The following is a 16,138-nucleotide window of genomic DNA, read 5'->3' as shown; positions in this document are numbered from 1 at the left end:
ACTGTAGCATATGGTTGCATGTAGTTGTACAAATGAAGCACATTAATGAAGATGCGTCCAAATAATGTCAATACTGTTATGCAAAAGAAACAGCACCTAACATATAGTCCCTAATGTAATTTTTCATGCAGAATCAAAACGTAAAACAGGCGGAGCAGTTTGGTACGTGATACACGTTGTTATGACCACTAGATGTCCACATCATACTCTGTATTGAAACGCATCGAGTAATGAACCTTTTGCTGTATAGATGAGAGGAAGTCTCAAGTTCGTTTATCCATCATCAGATTCATCACTAATCTTATCTACAGCTGTGCTATTGCTCTGCTAACTCAACCTTCAGAATCTGGTCTTACTGGTGGAATGTGAATTCAGTGAAGACTGCAGAAGCAAATTAGCTTTTTAAGGTAACTCTGAAACAACACCTGGGTTGTGCATGTTTTATTATGAACATTAATTAAATAAACCAGACCACGCTTATATAGGATTTATATATTTTGTTTTACTGTCCAACCCCTGTACGTGATACATGTGTATCATTATGTAGACATTATCTAGGTTTTCTGTGAAATTCGTATTGAGACTTTTATTTTGAAATGTAATATTCGTGAGTGTAGCTGACCTCGACACATACACAGGGCAACATTTCAATTATTTCATTATTGATACGTTGTGGAGGTTTTACTATGAACACAACGCACAGCGAGTCACAGATGTAAGATTTGGACTGTTGGATCCAATCACTTAGTTGGTCTAGTATAGACGACAATACCACTGTAAGTACACGAGCATCACAAATCTGAGAGAAATATGTTAAATATACAGTTCGTTCAGCGTTAGCTGTCTAGTATTTAACGTTACAAGCGGTTGTCAACTATCTGTCCTAACAGCAGTCCACAATAGTGCGTTTGTTTACATAGCATTTGTGTTTTTAAAAAGATCCATTGAGTGCTTTGTGCATACACTATTTTTAATTATATAAACATAACGGTTATTTCTATAATGGTCGAAGGCGCGATCAGGACGGTGTCTCAAAACTGGCTAAGCTGCTTACCTCGACAGCATTTTTGGACATCATTATACACGCACTACTGTTACTCCAAAATGTTGTCTAGGTAGGCAGCTTACTAGGTTTGGAGCCACAGCCTGCAGCAGAGCACTGCAGCATCTCAGTCCACGGAAGATGCTAGCTATGACACATGCATGTCTTCATATAATTCATTGCACCTTAATTCAGTTGAGCTCACTGTTGTTGTTGTTGTTGTTTTTTTCCTCTATGTTGTAGTAGCAGAAGCTGATGGGCACTTGAATGAGGGTCTTGTAATGCTGGTCTGCAGTGGTTGTGCCATTCTTTGGAAAATAACTCATTATACTCTGAGATATTATGTTGTGCCAAAGCAGGACTCTCAAACTCTCGAACTAGAGTAGAAATGGATGAACAGACAGACAAACCGGGGACATCATAGAGACCTATTTGAGACTAGTAAATTTTGCATCCATAATACACATCTAGAGGCATCGACTGGTCAAGATGTTTTCCGCTCTGAAGAAGCTCGTTGGTTCTGAGCCGTCTGGTCCAGTAAAGGACAAAAACATCCCTTCTGGCCTGCAGTCAATGAACCAGAGCCTGCAGAGAAGATTTGCTAAAGGGGTTCAATACAACAGTAAGTCAAATGGCTGCTGAGTTAAAACCTTGAGGGGAAATGTTTTATTAATGATAATTAAGAATTAAAGTGTGCAAGTTTTGAGATTGTTTGTAATTTATTTAGCTCTTTTGATGTTTCTTTGCTTTGGCTCAATTTCTTACCAAGATTAGGCTAAATAAAAAAATGCCTACATATTGGATTAAATTCTGTGTTGCTAGAGGCCATGGGCACTGTGTGCTAGAGATTATGTTATTAACAAGCTCTAACATGTTATGTGTGGTCTTTCAGTGAAAATAGTTATTCGAGGAGATCGTAACACTGGAAAAAGCACCCTGTGGCATCAGCTGCAGGGTAAGAAGTTCCAGGAAGAGTACATTCCCACTCAGGAGATCCAGGTCACTAGTATTCACTGGAGCTACAAAAGTAAGCTTTTATCAAAGTCTTTTTACTTACAGGCTTTTGTACTAAAGTTTTTTATTTATTTATTTAATTACTTATTTCTCTCCATTTATGTATCTCAAATATGTCAGAATAGATTTACGTCAAGGTAAATATGCAATCTGTCAGATAGAGGATAAGTAGATTAGAAGTACTGCTTTAAATGGCCTGTATCAAACATTAGAGGCATAGTGATTATCTAGAGTTTGTTTTCCCTGTTTATTTACATCAGTCTGTCAAAAGCTCAACATCACATAGTGTAACCCTGACTGTAATTTACATTGAGGTTTCTGCTTTTGAGAGTGGGCATGGCTCTACTTGTATCCAATGTGTTACTTGGAAAAACAAAGTGCTGTGCTCATTACACATCACTTTTGGCTAAGTAAAAATAAAAGGAATAGTTCATCCAAAAATGAAAATCCAAGATGAGTTTGTTTCTTCATCGGAACAGATGTTCAGTTATTTGGTTTCTCATTCTGATGGTACAGTACACATTCACTGCAGAGGATCCAGTGGTGAGCAAGTGATGTAATGCTCAATTTTTCTGTTCTAAAGAAGAAGAAAAAAAATCATCTTGGATGGCGAGGAAATTAGAGGAATTTTTCCTTTAGGAATAAGTTAATAAAAAAATGAACTGAAACTTAAGAATCACTGCAAAATAAATGTATTGAAAGGAATGAAAGAAAGCAACCTCAGTTTTCCAGAGCTGCTCAAATTCTTCTCATTTCCCTTCAGCTACTGATGATGTGGTGAAGGTCGAGGTTTGGGATGTGGTTGATAAAGGTGAGTTTCCTCCAGTCTATTACAGGTCATTTCTCGGCATTCAGATCAGGTGACTGTAGACATTATTTGCATATTTATCTTAAGGCTGGACTACATTACAAAACTTTTGCACAGTTTAGCCCTGCTTTGCAGTCTGGAGGAGTCGGTGCTAATGGCTGAAAGTCAGCCAGCAGATATTGGGCAGTAAAAGTTGACAGATTTCACAGAAAACTGCACAATGTATGATGAGCACAGACTTTTAGCAACAACGTGCATGTTTGTGTTTGAGCTTGTTGTGTTTGCAATGCCTTGAACGTCTGATAGTGTGTGACACTCAGCTGTTTATTATGCAGTGTCCAAAAGTCTGGAAGTGCATGATGCCTAGGTTTTAAAATTCAATGCTTTTTTTTGTACATGCCAAGTTTAGTGTACCGTTACTGCATGTCATCGTTTAATGCATGTCACTTCCTCCATCTCATTCTGATGGTCAAACATGAAGCCATTTCACCCAGCCCTCCTTCATCCCCAGTCATTTATATTAATGGTATTTTTTTACTTGCTTTCCAACCAGGCCAAAAAATCCCCCTTCCAGAAGGTGTAGGTGAGAAACTTCAGACATTCTAGACTTTAGGCTGTGACTTGTCTGTGCTTGATCCGTTTGTTCTATTATCCGAGTGCCAACACGTTGTGTCGACTGAATTTACACACTCTGCTTGTGGCAGACTATATCTGACTAGTCTAACATATCTGCTGGTCTACAAATGTGAACAATTGAACCCGAAGATACCCAGATATACCACAAAATCTCTCGCTAATGCCACTAACGTAGCTTCCTTTGTGAAAAGGAAGAAGCCACAAAACATCTGTTTTTGCTGAAAGTTGCTTTCAACTAATATGATAAAGTAAAATTGAATGTATTCTTACAATATTCTGGCTTTGACATTCTCTAGGAAAGGGGAAAAAGAGATGTGAAACCTTGAAGTTGGAGAATGAACCTCAAGAGGTAAATCTATAGTGATGGTCTACCAATATCTAACAGGTTTTCCAGTTATTCTACTATTTGTTTAATTTATTTTGTGAATGAAATTAAAGCTTTTCTGTGGCAAGCATTTAATTGACCAAAATATTTCTATTTCAAATCAATGTTGGTTGCTGTTTTCAAGACTAATAATAATGCATCAAATCAACATATTTCAACCATTCTTGAAGGATCATGTGACACTAAAGACTAAATTACTAAAATTACGTGACTAAATTACTTTTTCAAATATATTAAAATAGTAAGCAGTTATTTTAAAGTGTACCGATATTTCACAATATTGCTGTTTTTACTGCCATTTTTAATCAAATAAATGCAGCCGTGTTTTAAGTGTAAGAGACTTCTTTCAGAAACAAAAAATGGAAATGTCTTTGTGCCTTCAACAGACGGAGAGTGAACTTGCGTTGGATGCGGAGTTTCTGGACGTGTACAAAAACTGCAATTGTGTGATCATGATGTTTGACATCACCAAGCAGTGGTAGGTGAACGAAGACAATTAGCATCTCTATAGACTACTTCTCAAGCATGCTAACTTCAGCTAGACCTTAGGTTTACAAATCTATGCTTTTTATGACCCAATAGGACATTTAATTACATTTTGCGGGAGTTGCCCAAGGTTCCCACTCATGTGCCAGTCTGCGTACTTGGAAATTTTCGGGACATGGGAGAACACAGAGTAATTTTGCCTGATGACATCCGTGACTTCATTGCTGGCCTTAACAGGTTAGGGGTTATTGTTGAATTATAGATTTGAAATAATGACAGTGTTCACTAATGAGATGTGTTTAAGATCCTGTCAGTGGGCTGATGTTTGATGTCTCCATGATCTTGTAGACCTTTTGGCTCCTCTTACATCCATTATGCAGAATCTTCAATGAAGAACAGTTTCGGTTTAAAATATTTGCACAGATTTTTCAACATCCCATTCTTGCAGCTTCAGGTAAGCAGGTTCATTTTCTAGCTTAGGATATCTCATCACTCAACAAGCTACCAGACAAAGCTGGTGGTCATTTCTAATTGTTAATATTGTCTAAGCTCAATAATTTGTGTCATGTGCCCAGCACAAATGAGATCAGTAATCACGAAAATTTTTATTTAAAATGTTTGCCTGTATCCTAGTTACTGTTCCCATTACTCTAGTTGTTGCAGCTTTCATTGAACGAACGCGAGTTAACTTTAGTTTGAAGTTCTACTGCCAACTTCCACAGAGAGAGACCTTGTTACGGCAGCTGGAGACTAACCAGTTGGACATTGATGCCATGCTAGAAGAGCTAACAGTTCAGCAGGAGACAGAAGACCAGAATTATGAGATGTAAGAACTAAAATAAAAAAAAAACCCACACAAACTTCATGTGGTTTAATTCCATTTGTTGGACAGTCAAAGACTTATTCTGAATAATCATCTTCAAATATCAGCAATGTTCCATGCAAATGCAGCTATACAGTTGTTTAAACGTTTGGGGTCAATAACATACAAAATTGAACAAAGATGTATTAATTTTAAAAAAATTGTATCATTATTTAATTAACAGTTTCATAAATCAAAAGTGACCGTGAAGACATGTATATGTTATATATTACAAAAAATTTTAATGTTACAATACATTTTATTAAAGAATCCTGAAAAAAAGCCTTTTTAATGTTTCTACAAAAAAAAAAAGAATTAAGCAACATTTTTACTGTTCTCAACATTGATAATAATAAGACTTTTTTTTTAAATGATTTCTGAAGGATCATGTTACACTGAAGACTGGACTAATGACTGCTGATAAATTTGTGTTGGTATCACATGAATAAATGACATTTTAAAATACATCAAAATAAATAAAAAAATTAGTTTAAGAATTTTTCAGAATATCGCTGTTTTGATCAAAAAAATGCAGCTTTGGTGAGCATAAGATACTCCTTTCAAAAACAAAACTAAAAAAAATCTTACCAGCCTCAAACCTTTGAACAATAGTGTACAATGCTTCACAAAAGTGACATTGTTGTAAATATGAGAACATGCTCAAATGCCTATTTTTAGGTTCGTGAATTGCAGTCAGTGCCATCTAACTTTTATGATACAGTAGGTTTCTGTTCTAACTTTCAGTTTCCTGGAAATGAAAGACTCTCGTAGTAAAGGTTACAGCTCTCCCGGCCCTGCTAACGGACAGAGCCCCTCTTCAGGCTCGCAGTCTCCCGTCGTTCCTCCGAGCGGATGCTCCACTAGCAGCTCCAGCCCCTGTACCCCCCAGCAGCCTCCCATTCCCTCCCAGACCCTGAAGGCTCCATCCCCCTCTCCGTCCCCTCCTCCGCCCCCTCTCTCCTTAACACAAGCGCCTGCGACCTCTCCCTCCCCTTCTCCTGCTCACCCCGGCCCGACGGTCTCTACTCCAGCTCAAGCTTCTGCCTCTGTTCTTCAAACCCAGAAACGCAGCTTCATCTCCAGGCTCTTTGGCTCCGCTCCCACCCAGGATCCTCCAGCAGTCACCCAGGGTGAGTTTTAACATGGTGCTTCTAGCTGCATGTCAGTCAAGTGATCGTAAGCTCTTCAACCAACAGTATTTGGACTAAAAACAGCTTTTACATCTTTCGTCCTCAAATGTTCAGTGTTTCAGTGACTCATTGTTAAAGGACTACCCTTATGCTATGAACTGCAAAATGAGATTTGAAGGCTGAGAGGAATTCATTCACTCACTCAAACACATTCTCTCTCAGAAAGAGTTTCCCCGAGCGAGACTCACAAAGCCATGATAAGTGAAAAGGATTAGGACTTGTGCTCATCATAAGGATGTGTTGTGGATCAATAGAAAATCACAAGGCCTTTTGCATTCCTTAATCATATGATTTTTATTTTGTTTATGTATCACAATTCGTCTTGTTTGTAGCTTATAGTAATTGTTACTGTTTATATATTTTTAATGTAAGTTGTTTTTGTCCCAGATCATGTGACCTCTTACGTCTTGGATTTCCACAGAGCCGGATCCAGTATCTGCAGCGGCTCCGTCTGCAGTTCAGAGCGTGGATGATTTTGTGCCAGACGACGGACTAGACAAAAGCTTCTTGGAGGACAATCTCCCTTCTAACCCAAAACCGGCTATGAACATCCAGCCCTCTGCTGCGGGCCCTGCAGATAGTGACAGGTACATCAAGGGCAAACTAAAAGAAGGCATTCTTTATCAACTTTTATCATGTGATATGCTGTTGTAGCGATAGACACTACAGTCCAAAAGTTTGGTTTTGAAAGAAGTCTCTTATGCTCACCAAAACTACATTTATTTGAGTAAAAAGAGTGATATTGTGAAATATTTTAATGATTTTAGTAACTGTTTTAATATATTATACAATGTAATTTATGCCAGTGATGGCAAAGCTGAATTTTCAGCTGCATTTGCTGTAGACTTCAGTGTCGTGTGTGTGCGCCATTACTGTAGACTTCAGTGTCGTGTGTGTGTGTGTGTGTGTGTATATATATATATATATATATATATATATATATATATATATATATATTATGCGCTTTATATTGTTTGTAGAAACTGTGGTATTGTGATCCTGTGATTATTAGAAAGTTCAAAAGAAGTGCATTTATTTAAAGTAGACATTTTTTTGTCTCTGAGTCAGTGTAGCTAATCAGTACAAAATAAGTTGAATTTGCATCCATACTTTTAACATGTTTATTGTAGTGATGGAGAAGAAAAAGAGGGGAACCCCATGGTCGCTGGGTTCCAGGATGATTTGGACCCTGATGATGCAGAACTTGAACCCAGAGCTTCTATCCCCACTAAAGACTTGGACATCACTCTCTCCAGTGACGAGGAGAGTCCAAACCCTTCTGTACCTCAGGATGAAGCTCTGAACCTTGAACCTCAGCTGTAAGCTTAGAATCCTGGCTTTCATTATTAATAGATTAGATGAATAAAACTATATTAAAGAGTGAGATCTCAATGAACTTGTAAATGGTAGCTGAAGCAAGTTTAGAATTTTGTTTGTGTTGTGGGCAACAAGTTCATTTATTTTGTTTCCTGATCCCTGTCTGGTTTTCATGGTGATTGTTAATAATATTCGGTTATTTAGGGTGGCTATGGATTCATTATCACTGGAGGACAAACCAAAACCTATCCACAAAGAGCCATTGATCCAGGCCCAGGAGAGTGTCAGCAGTCAGAACATAGAGACTTCCATTCTTAGTCCAGAACACAATACACAACCTCTGGAGACAGCAGAAGCAGGAGCCCTGGCAGATCCACAAACACAGGTTGTAAAACAGATAGATAAATCGGCTCAGGCAGAGTCCTCTGACACAGACCCAGATGAGCCTGTGGCCAAACAGATGCTTTCATTTGTCATGGATGACCCTGACTTTGAGAGCGAGGAGGAAGTGATACAGAAAGTAGATAAGGTACTGAAGTGAAGTTAATGATGATGGGCATTGTAGCTCATGTTTTGACTCTAACCCTAAAAGACCTTTGCTTCCTTGTTTGCTTCAGGAATCTTTCCCTGTTCTAGATGATATTCCTGATCTATCCGATGATGACCTCACCACAGCTAAAATTCCTGAGCCCATGAAACCTACTGTACTCTCCTTCAAAAGCAAGAATGACTGTGACCTCTTTGGCCTAGGAATTGAGGAAAAGTCAATCAAAAAAGACAGCAGCGAGGAACAAGATGGCAAGCCACTTGAATAATGTTATTATAGGAAACCGATATTACCGATATTACCGATAGACGATAAACGAACAGTCGATATCGGTTTTCCTAGTGATTTTTGTATAAATATTGTGCAACACAAATTGATGCACAACTTTTAATATTCAAACGTAGTGTAAATTTGCATAATAGCAGTCATCAATAAACGCTTTCTACTTTTTTTTCCTCATAGATAAAGCAAGCAAACATTCCAAGGAAAAGAAGAAAAAGAAAAAGAGGAGTAAAGAGGTGAATTATATTGCATTATAATAATTCATAGATGAAATGACACACTCTTGTTTTATAACTACCTTGTATTTCTTCTCAGGATGATGACAAAAGCAGCAAGAAGAAACACAAACACAAGAAAAAGGAAAGAGATGATGCAGGTGTGACCGCAGATGAAAAGGAGAAGAGAATAAGAAAGTCACGAATTAAGAAAACTGATGATCTTGAAGCTTTTCTGGCTGGAGTAGAAGACTCTGCAAAAAGAGAGGAGGGCGACTATGAGGAACTGTAACATGTCCTCTCTGCTAAAGAAATGTTTGCGCATTGCTACCGCAAGCTTGAAACAGTTCTCATCAGAAACCACAAAAACAAAGGCTTTCTTTAACAGACCTACACATGATGATGTATTGATCTGACTGACAGGTTATGAAACACTTCACACTGGTTTTCCATTTGCTACGAACACTTGCCAATCCACCTTCCGTCGCTGAAGAGGTTGTGGGATGGCCGGCGTAGTTCAACCTCTTTGGGCTCAAACTGCAATAAGCGGAAAAGCCATGCAAAAGTGTTTCAAATTGCATGTATTTTGACCTTTTACGTTTTTCGGATTGAAATGGACCATTTTCATTCATAACATTGTGTTTTCTGAATGTTTACATGCTCGCTTTTATGTGGTTGCAATATTTTTGTCATCACATATGTGAACCACTACCACTCCAATACAACGGTTTTCATTGATTTTATTGCATTATTAGTTGCTTTGTGTATGTGGATGAATAGGTATTTATGCTTAGTAGATGTTCTGAGAGCTTGTTTTTGTGAAGTTTTGCTGTGTGTTTAGTGTTTGAAATTAATATACTGTATTTCATGGTAGGATTATTTGTTTTTCCAAAATATATCAAGAAAAATATTTTAGAAGGCCATAAATGAATGATAGGAGGGTAGTTACGACAAGACATAATTATCACACTCTTTAAATCAAAAAAATCCTTAAAGGAAACTGGTTAAAAAAAGGGCCCATTTTGAATTTTTGCACTCAATCATTTATTGTTTACTTTGTTTATTGATGGTAAATTACAAGAAAAGATCATCTTGTCATGGTTTTATTTATTTGTTTATTTATTTATTATTAACTCCCTGTCGACTGAAACTGTGCTTTTGCTCGAAATTGAAATCAATACAAAAATTACTAGAATATTTTTGTAAGGCTACTTGGTTTTCTCTTTTTCAGTGCAGCTTTTTTAAGTTTATTTTATTTTTCTCTTGAGCTAATAATGAATAGCCTGGTAATACCAGACTCTGCTACTTCACTTTGCTTCGTAGACAGAAGCGAAATGAAATTGAGCGGAAGTAGGAAGTCTGACGTAGTCAGGCTAAATAATGAAAACAAGTTAGCAAAAAATGGCAGACAATGTTCGACTTCACTTCAACTTTGATTCATACAGTGTGCAATGATAAAAAAAAATTAAAGTGTTTGTTATATAGGCATTGTTACATCAACACATCATGTTGAATTATGTGTTTATTGATGCTTTGCTACATTGCATGAATTGGAATTATATATATATATATATATATATATATATGTATTTATATATATATATAAAGAAAATGTATTTGATTTGTTTAGGTGTATTATTTAAAGGAAGAAAACACACGCTCATTTGAATGTTAAGCAAAATTTATTTACAAAACAAATTAAACAATGAATCCATGCTAATATCTGCTTTCGCGTGAGCCTTTCTTAAAAATAATTTATATAATATAATAACAACAACAGAAACTGTAGCTACATTTACACTCGACGGCTTGGGTTCAACGATGTTCATATCTTCAGTAATGTGACTGCCTCATTCTTCCTCCGCTTTTCTTTGGCACCAGACATCATGTAGGCTAATCTGCTTATGCTGTCTGCAAATTGGATACTTTCAGTTATATACACGTTATTGCTATTTTCAGCAGAGACTAAATTAGATTAAAAAAAAAAAACAAGCCTTACCTTTGTATCTCCATGTTTCACTGTGGTCAGAAAAACAGAGTGACGTCATCAAATAAAAATAAATATTGACAGAGGTTAAAGAGATGTTCAAAGTACAGAGTGTATTAGTAGACTACTGAGGTGGTGTGTGAGGACTCACTGTTGGAGTAAATGTGAGTTGAGATAGTCATCACAAGGAGGCAAATAAAGAAAATCCAGCGGAGGATGGACCAAGCAAAGTTAAATGGAGCTGCAATGAACATGATAATAGATCAATAAACTGTAAAAAATGTTCGTACTTTAAAAGGTAAAATACTGTTAAAATGCTACGATAAAAAATATCTTCATTAGTAAGATAAGTTCCTGTGCAGCATGATTTCATGTAGGCCTAATTCAACGGTAAATTACATTTTTTTTTCTTTTTACAGTGAAATTTGCTGTTCGATTTCACATTTATTGTTTTCCAGTTACAAAACAGATATTAGTCGGTTAGCATGCAGGTTGGTATAAGCCTAACATTATATAATTTAATGAAAATACCAATTTTGCTAGGCTACTTCAGTCCATAAAACCTTGTCGCTATTGTGTTTTTACGGTAAAGTATCGGTAACCACAGATGTTGTTTCTTTTTAGTTTTTAGTTGTTTTTTTGTGTACATTTTTACTGTAAAACAGATTTTAAATATTTAAAATTTAAATGAAGAAAATTAAAGTTTGCTGAAAGTACTTTCAACAGTGCTCTTGCACACACAGGAAGCCATCTAAAGAGAAGAAGTAGTATTTCATCTTACTATCAGTAAAGTAATCCTCGGCCAGTTTAATGATGACCTTGCCTTCAGTCACCAACCCACACCAGTACACTCCATCCCCTTGTGTCAATGTCTTTATGGAGACAGTGAATGACTTTCCATCATCCTCCACAGCTATGTTGCCTTGCTCCAAATACTTGACGCCTAATGGGAATGAGAAGCCTGAACAGCAGTTTTGATCATTGGCATCTCTTTTGCACCACACCCTGAGCCTTTTCTCTGTTGTCTTGTTCTCATAGGGGCAGGAGAGTTTCTGCATATACTCACATGTGCTATGTCCTGTGGAGTAACATTTAGGTTTGTGAGAAAATTTAATTATTCAATTCAATTACTGATTTTTGTCAGGTCTGAACAAATGATTCTCTTGACTGTGTGTATGTGTGTTTCGACCTTACCTGTGAGGATCATTAGCAGAAATGCTGTTATGAGATTCATGATGACTGATGGACAGCAGACAGTGCTTTGAGTCTTGAAGGATGTACTGCTCTTAAATGTTGTTGAAGAGGAAACACGTACAGGAAGTAACTCGCCACAAACACATTTAGAATGAGCATGTCTCTTAGTTCTCTATTTTTATTTTAACACGTACATTCACCAGAAATCGCTCTTGAATGGTCATCATTGAATAATTTCATGGACAAGGCCTATTGTACAATGTTATTACTATTATAACTGTTTTCTAATTATATATATTTTAAATAAAATGTTTTTATGTGGTGACAAAGCTCAATTTTCAGCAGCCATTAGGTTACTCCAGTCTTTGTCACATGATACTTAAATAATTTTGGTGCACTATTATCACTTTTTTATTTAGTATTTTTGTATTTGTGTTATATTTAGTAATATTTATATTTGTATTTTGGTGAAACCCTGGTACCTTTGTTTTCAGTATTTTGGATGAATAGAAAGTTCAAAAGAACAGCAATTATATGAATTCAGAAAAAAACGTCCTTGTCACTTATCATCATAGAGCAGTGGTTTGTACTCCTATTCCGGGGGACTGCAGGACTGCGCATTTTGCATGTCTTCCTTATTTAACACACCTAATTCAGATCACCAGCTCATTAGGAAACTGAAATGAGTGTGCAAGATAAGAGAGACATACAGAATGTGCAGTATGATTAAGAACCACTGCTGTAGATTAAACCCTGGTTAACATGGAAAAGTTTAGGACACAGTGTTTCTGTCACTATTGATCAATTTAATGCATCCTTGCTAGTTTTTGTTATGTTTTTTTTAGTATAATCATTCATACTAGCAATTACTATTCCCAGAAATTAAAGACCCGATAACTCCCACATAATTAAAAGCCAGTTGTGAACTTTTATTTTGAAAGGCTGTGACACTTTTGTTCGTTGTTACTGATTGGATGATCGGATTAACCAAAAGAAAGTCGAGTAATTGTCACGTGTAGTTGTTCAAAAAGGTAAGGACAACATAATTCAGTTGAACAGGTCAAGTCAAAAATGTTTTGTTTTTTTGGACTATTATTGCCTCAATTATATTTTACTTCTCTATATTATAGAGAGAAGTAGTTTATCAAGCCTTCCTGTTTGTGTTGTAGTATGATTAGTTCCATAATGAAGTGTGATGGATAGATTAACACACATTAGCCGTGTGTTTTGTTATTTAAAATATTAGTTCAACTAACTTTCTTATACTAATTACTTAAATTTTCTTAGATCATAGCATATTCTGTCATGGTTCAAAATTCAAATTATATATGAAATAACCTAAATCGTGGTTTATAGAACTGTTTGTTAATCAAAGGATCTTGTAGCAATATGTCACAATTTCCACAAGTATATTAAGCAGCTGCTTTCAAGACTGATAATAATAATAATAATACATGTTTCTTGAGAACCAAATCAACATATTGGTTTGATTTCTGAAGGATCATGTGACACTGAGGACTTATGAGGAAGTATTGGCTTCTGACAATTACTTTTAAAAATAATATAAAACTAAATATTTTAATTCGTAATACTATTTCACAATATGACTTCATTTCCCCCCTCTGGACAGCTTGGTGAGCATATGTGTTTGCTTGGTGAACCATATTTTTGTGCTGTAGCAGCGGCGAGAAGGGAGACTGAGAAAATAATATATGTTCAGGAAATCACAGGAGGACAGGGTTTATACTATTGAAGAGAAAAACAGAAGCTCAAATCAGCTTTAGATGGTGAGACTCCAGCCATGTCTTAATAGCCTTATCAAACTCTCTAAACTTATCTGATATATTGCCGTTGTCTCATTTTATGCTGTTCATATCTTTAGCAGAAAATAGTGTTTTACCCACTGAAGTTCAGAAGGAGGCTTTAGAAGTACAGAAACTGTTGGAGTTTGATGATGAGGGTGGAGAAAGTGACTATTTCGATCTCTTATAGATCCAGTTTTATCTACTACCAGATGTATTGTAAAACTATTTTCTGATATTATATAGGTGTTATTCATGTTTGAAAGTAAGAATAAAGCGTTTCTTTGTGTTAATGCTTGTAGTTTTACTTTGTTAACTCCTGTTCATGTTACCGTAATGTCATAATTGAAACCTTCGTCTTTCAGTGGTTGTGGTTTATTTAGGTGTCTTTTTTTTGTGGCAGGAAATGAAGCTGATGTTTCTAGGGGCCCATCGTATGAATAGAGGAAACCATTAATTTAACACATTGTTACATGTTGTTCAGAGTGTAAAAGACTTACCATATTTCATAAAAAGTAGTAGTTTTGAACAGTAGTGTATAATATTTGATATTTTAATAAATACATAATAATTGTCTTACTATATATCATGAGAAGGAGACTAGGCTTTACTGAGGTTCATTTAAAATCTCTATGTGACATTATAAGGGCTTCTTTAAAGCTTCAAAATCTCTAATTATACTTATGTAATAATGGAGTTTTTGTGTTAAGCTGACAGCAGAATATTTTTGAAATGTACGCATCTGTGTTTTTTGGGTTAAGATATTTCAATTGATATTAAAGTGTTAGTTGACCCAAAATGAAAATTAGCCCATACATTTCTCACCCCCAAGTCATCCTAGGCGTATATGACTTTCTTTTTTCAGACGAATAAAGTCAGATTTATATAAAAAATTGTCTTTGAACTTTCAAGCTGTTGCATGGCAGTCAGTGGATGTTGCAGTGCTTCAGTCCATCCATTAAAAAAAGTGTCTCACTTGGGGGTGAACAAAAGCCTCTAGCAAACTGATGCTTTTTTGTAAGAAAAATATCCATATTCAAAACGTAATAATCACTTTAAAGGTGCAGTAGAAAACATCTTGGAAAATGTTAACTTTAGCCTGATAGCTCTGAAAGGGAACATCCCACCCTCCCCGGCATTCACCATCCAAAGCCACGCCTCCTGAACACATGTACAGGTTGGCTACATCAGTGGGTCCCAATTCCTACAATAGACTGCATCAGCGGTTCCCAATTCCAGCTCATGTTCTGAAGTGAACTAAACTTCCGCAGGTTTCCCCTGCTCAGAAAGGAGGGAGCAATGAACACTGTGTAGGGATCATATCGATCAGAACATAGTTCATGCACGTTGCTTACTTCTAAGGAGCTGGTTATCTGAATCGGGTGTGTTAACTAAGTGAGACATGCAAATTATGTGTGTGTGTTTGCTGGAGGCGTGAGAACTTAAATTTAAAACTGCTGAGCTACATCGTGTGTTCTTCACCAGCGAGAAAACTTTAAAAGTACGACAATACCAGGAAGGAAGATCAGTTTCTTGGTGTTTGTCTGCCATTCTTACTCTCTCTGCACAGCATGTGTGAATGCACTGATGACATATCCTGTCTGCACGAACAGGGTGCGCAGAGGTATGCAGAGACATACGTTGACAGGCAGGTAGGAAAGTGAATTAAACCTTTATTTAAATCCCCCCAATTTTATGGACGGACTCTTTTTATTTCATTTATTTTGGACTGAAGCACTGCAACACACATTTTTAATATAACTCCGACTGGATTCGTCTGAAAGAATTAAGTTATATAGACCTAGGATGACTTGAGGGTGCATAATTTATGGGCTAATTTTCAATTTTGGGTACTAACCCTTGAATGCAGAACAGGCACTTATGTTGCACTCTGCTCATTATTCATATCTTGTTTCATCTTTCTTTTTCAGTGTATATGATCAAAATCGGCACACTGAAGAATGAGAATACTGCAGATGTTGAGTGGCGACTCCATCCTTACACAGGCACTGCTAAAAAGAGGAAATCCTTAAGTTTGGAATAGCCCAATGAACTCTTTGAAAACCTGCATTGTTCTGTCCGTATGGACATTTTCAATGTAATTGAACCTACACAGTGGCCTTTTTTCAATTTAACTGTGACATTTAAAAAGATGGATTAATTTGTTTCAGTATTATGATAATATCGTTTGCTTGTTGACACTTGCTCATGTTAAATATTTTGTAGAGTCACCTGATAAACACGTTCTTTACATTTGTAGCTTTTGTGTTGATGTTTTTAGTTCCTTGTTGCTTTATTATTCCTTATGAATTGACTTGTAATTTAGTTTTTTAGTAATTCAGTTTTTGCTTGAAACGGTTTTGTTTGGTTT

The 16,138-nt window shown here is 36.3% G+C and overlaps 1 protein-coding gene across 3 annotated transcripts; it reads left to right on the top strand.

Annotated features, from left to right (window-relative positions):
* Positions 1-181: 181 nt before the first annotated feature.
* Positions 182-9,871, top strand: LOC113091404 (rab-like protein 6). 3 transcript variants are annotated; one of them, XM_026256918.1, is made up of 17 exons: positions 182-407; positions 1,286-1,664; positions 1,935-2,069; positions 2,820-2,867; positions 3,418-3,447; positions 3,797-3,849; positions 4,272-4,363; positions 4,468-4,608; positions 4,720-4,825; positions 5,094-5,197; positions 5,978-6,363; positions 6,845-7,010; positions 7,554-7,742; positions 7,945-8,269; positions 8,358-8,538; positions 8,750-8,805; positions 8,885-9,871. In XM_026256918.1, the coding sequence occupies exons 2-17, from the start codon at positions 1,532-1,534 to the stop codon at positions 9,074-9,076; spliced, it is 2,337 nt and encodes a 778-aa protein (XP_026112703.1). In that variant the 5' UTR covers positions 182-407; positions 1,286-1,531; the 3' UTR covers positions 9,077-9,871. The 3 variants fall into 3 exon arrangements, with proteins under 3 accessions (XP_026112703.1, XP_026112702.1, XP_026112704.1); XM_026256917.1 differs by lacking the exon at positions 182-407 and adding an exon at positions 572-776; XM_026256919.1 differs by lacking the exons at positions 182-407; positions 3,418-3,447 and adding an exon at positions 572-776.
* Positions 9,872-16,138: the final 6,267 nt, after the last annotated feature.

Source organism: Carassius auratus, unplaced genomic scaffold, assembly GCF_003368295.1.
Source record: "Carassius auratus strain Wakin unplaced genomic scaffold, ASM336829v1 scaf_tig00214183_4049273_7079891, whole genome shotgun sequence".
NCBI classification, from domain to species: domain Eukaryota; kingdom Metazoa; phylum Chordata; class Actinopteri; order Cypriniformes; family Cyprinidae; genus Carassius; species Carassius auratus.
This window is presented reverse-complemented; position numbering and strand designations above follow the sequence as displayed.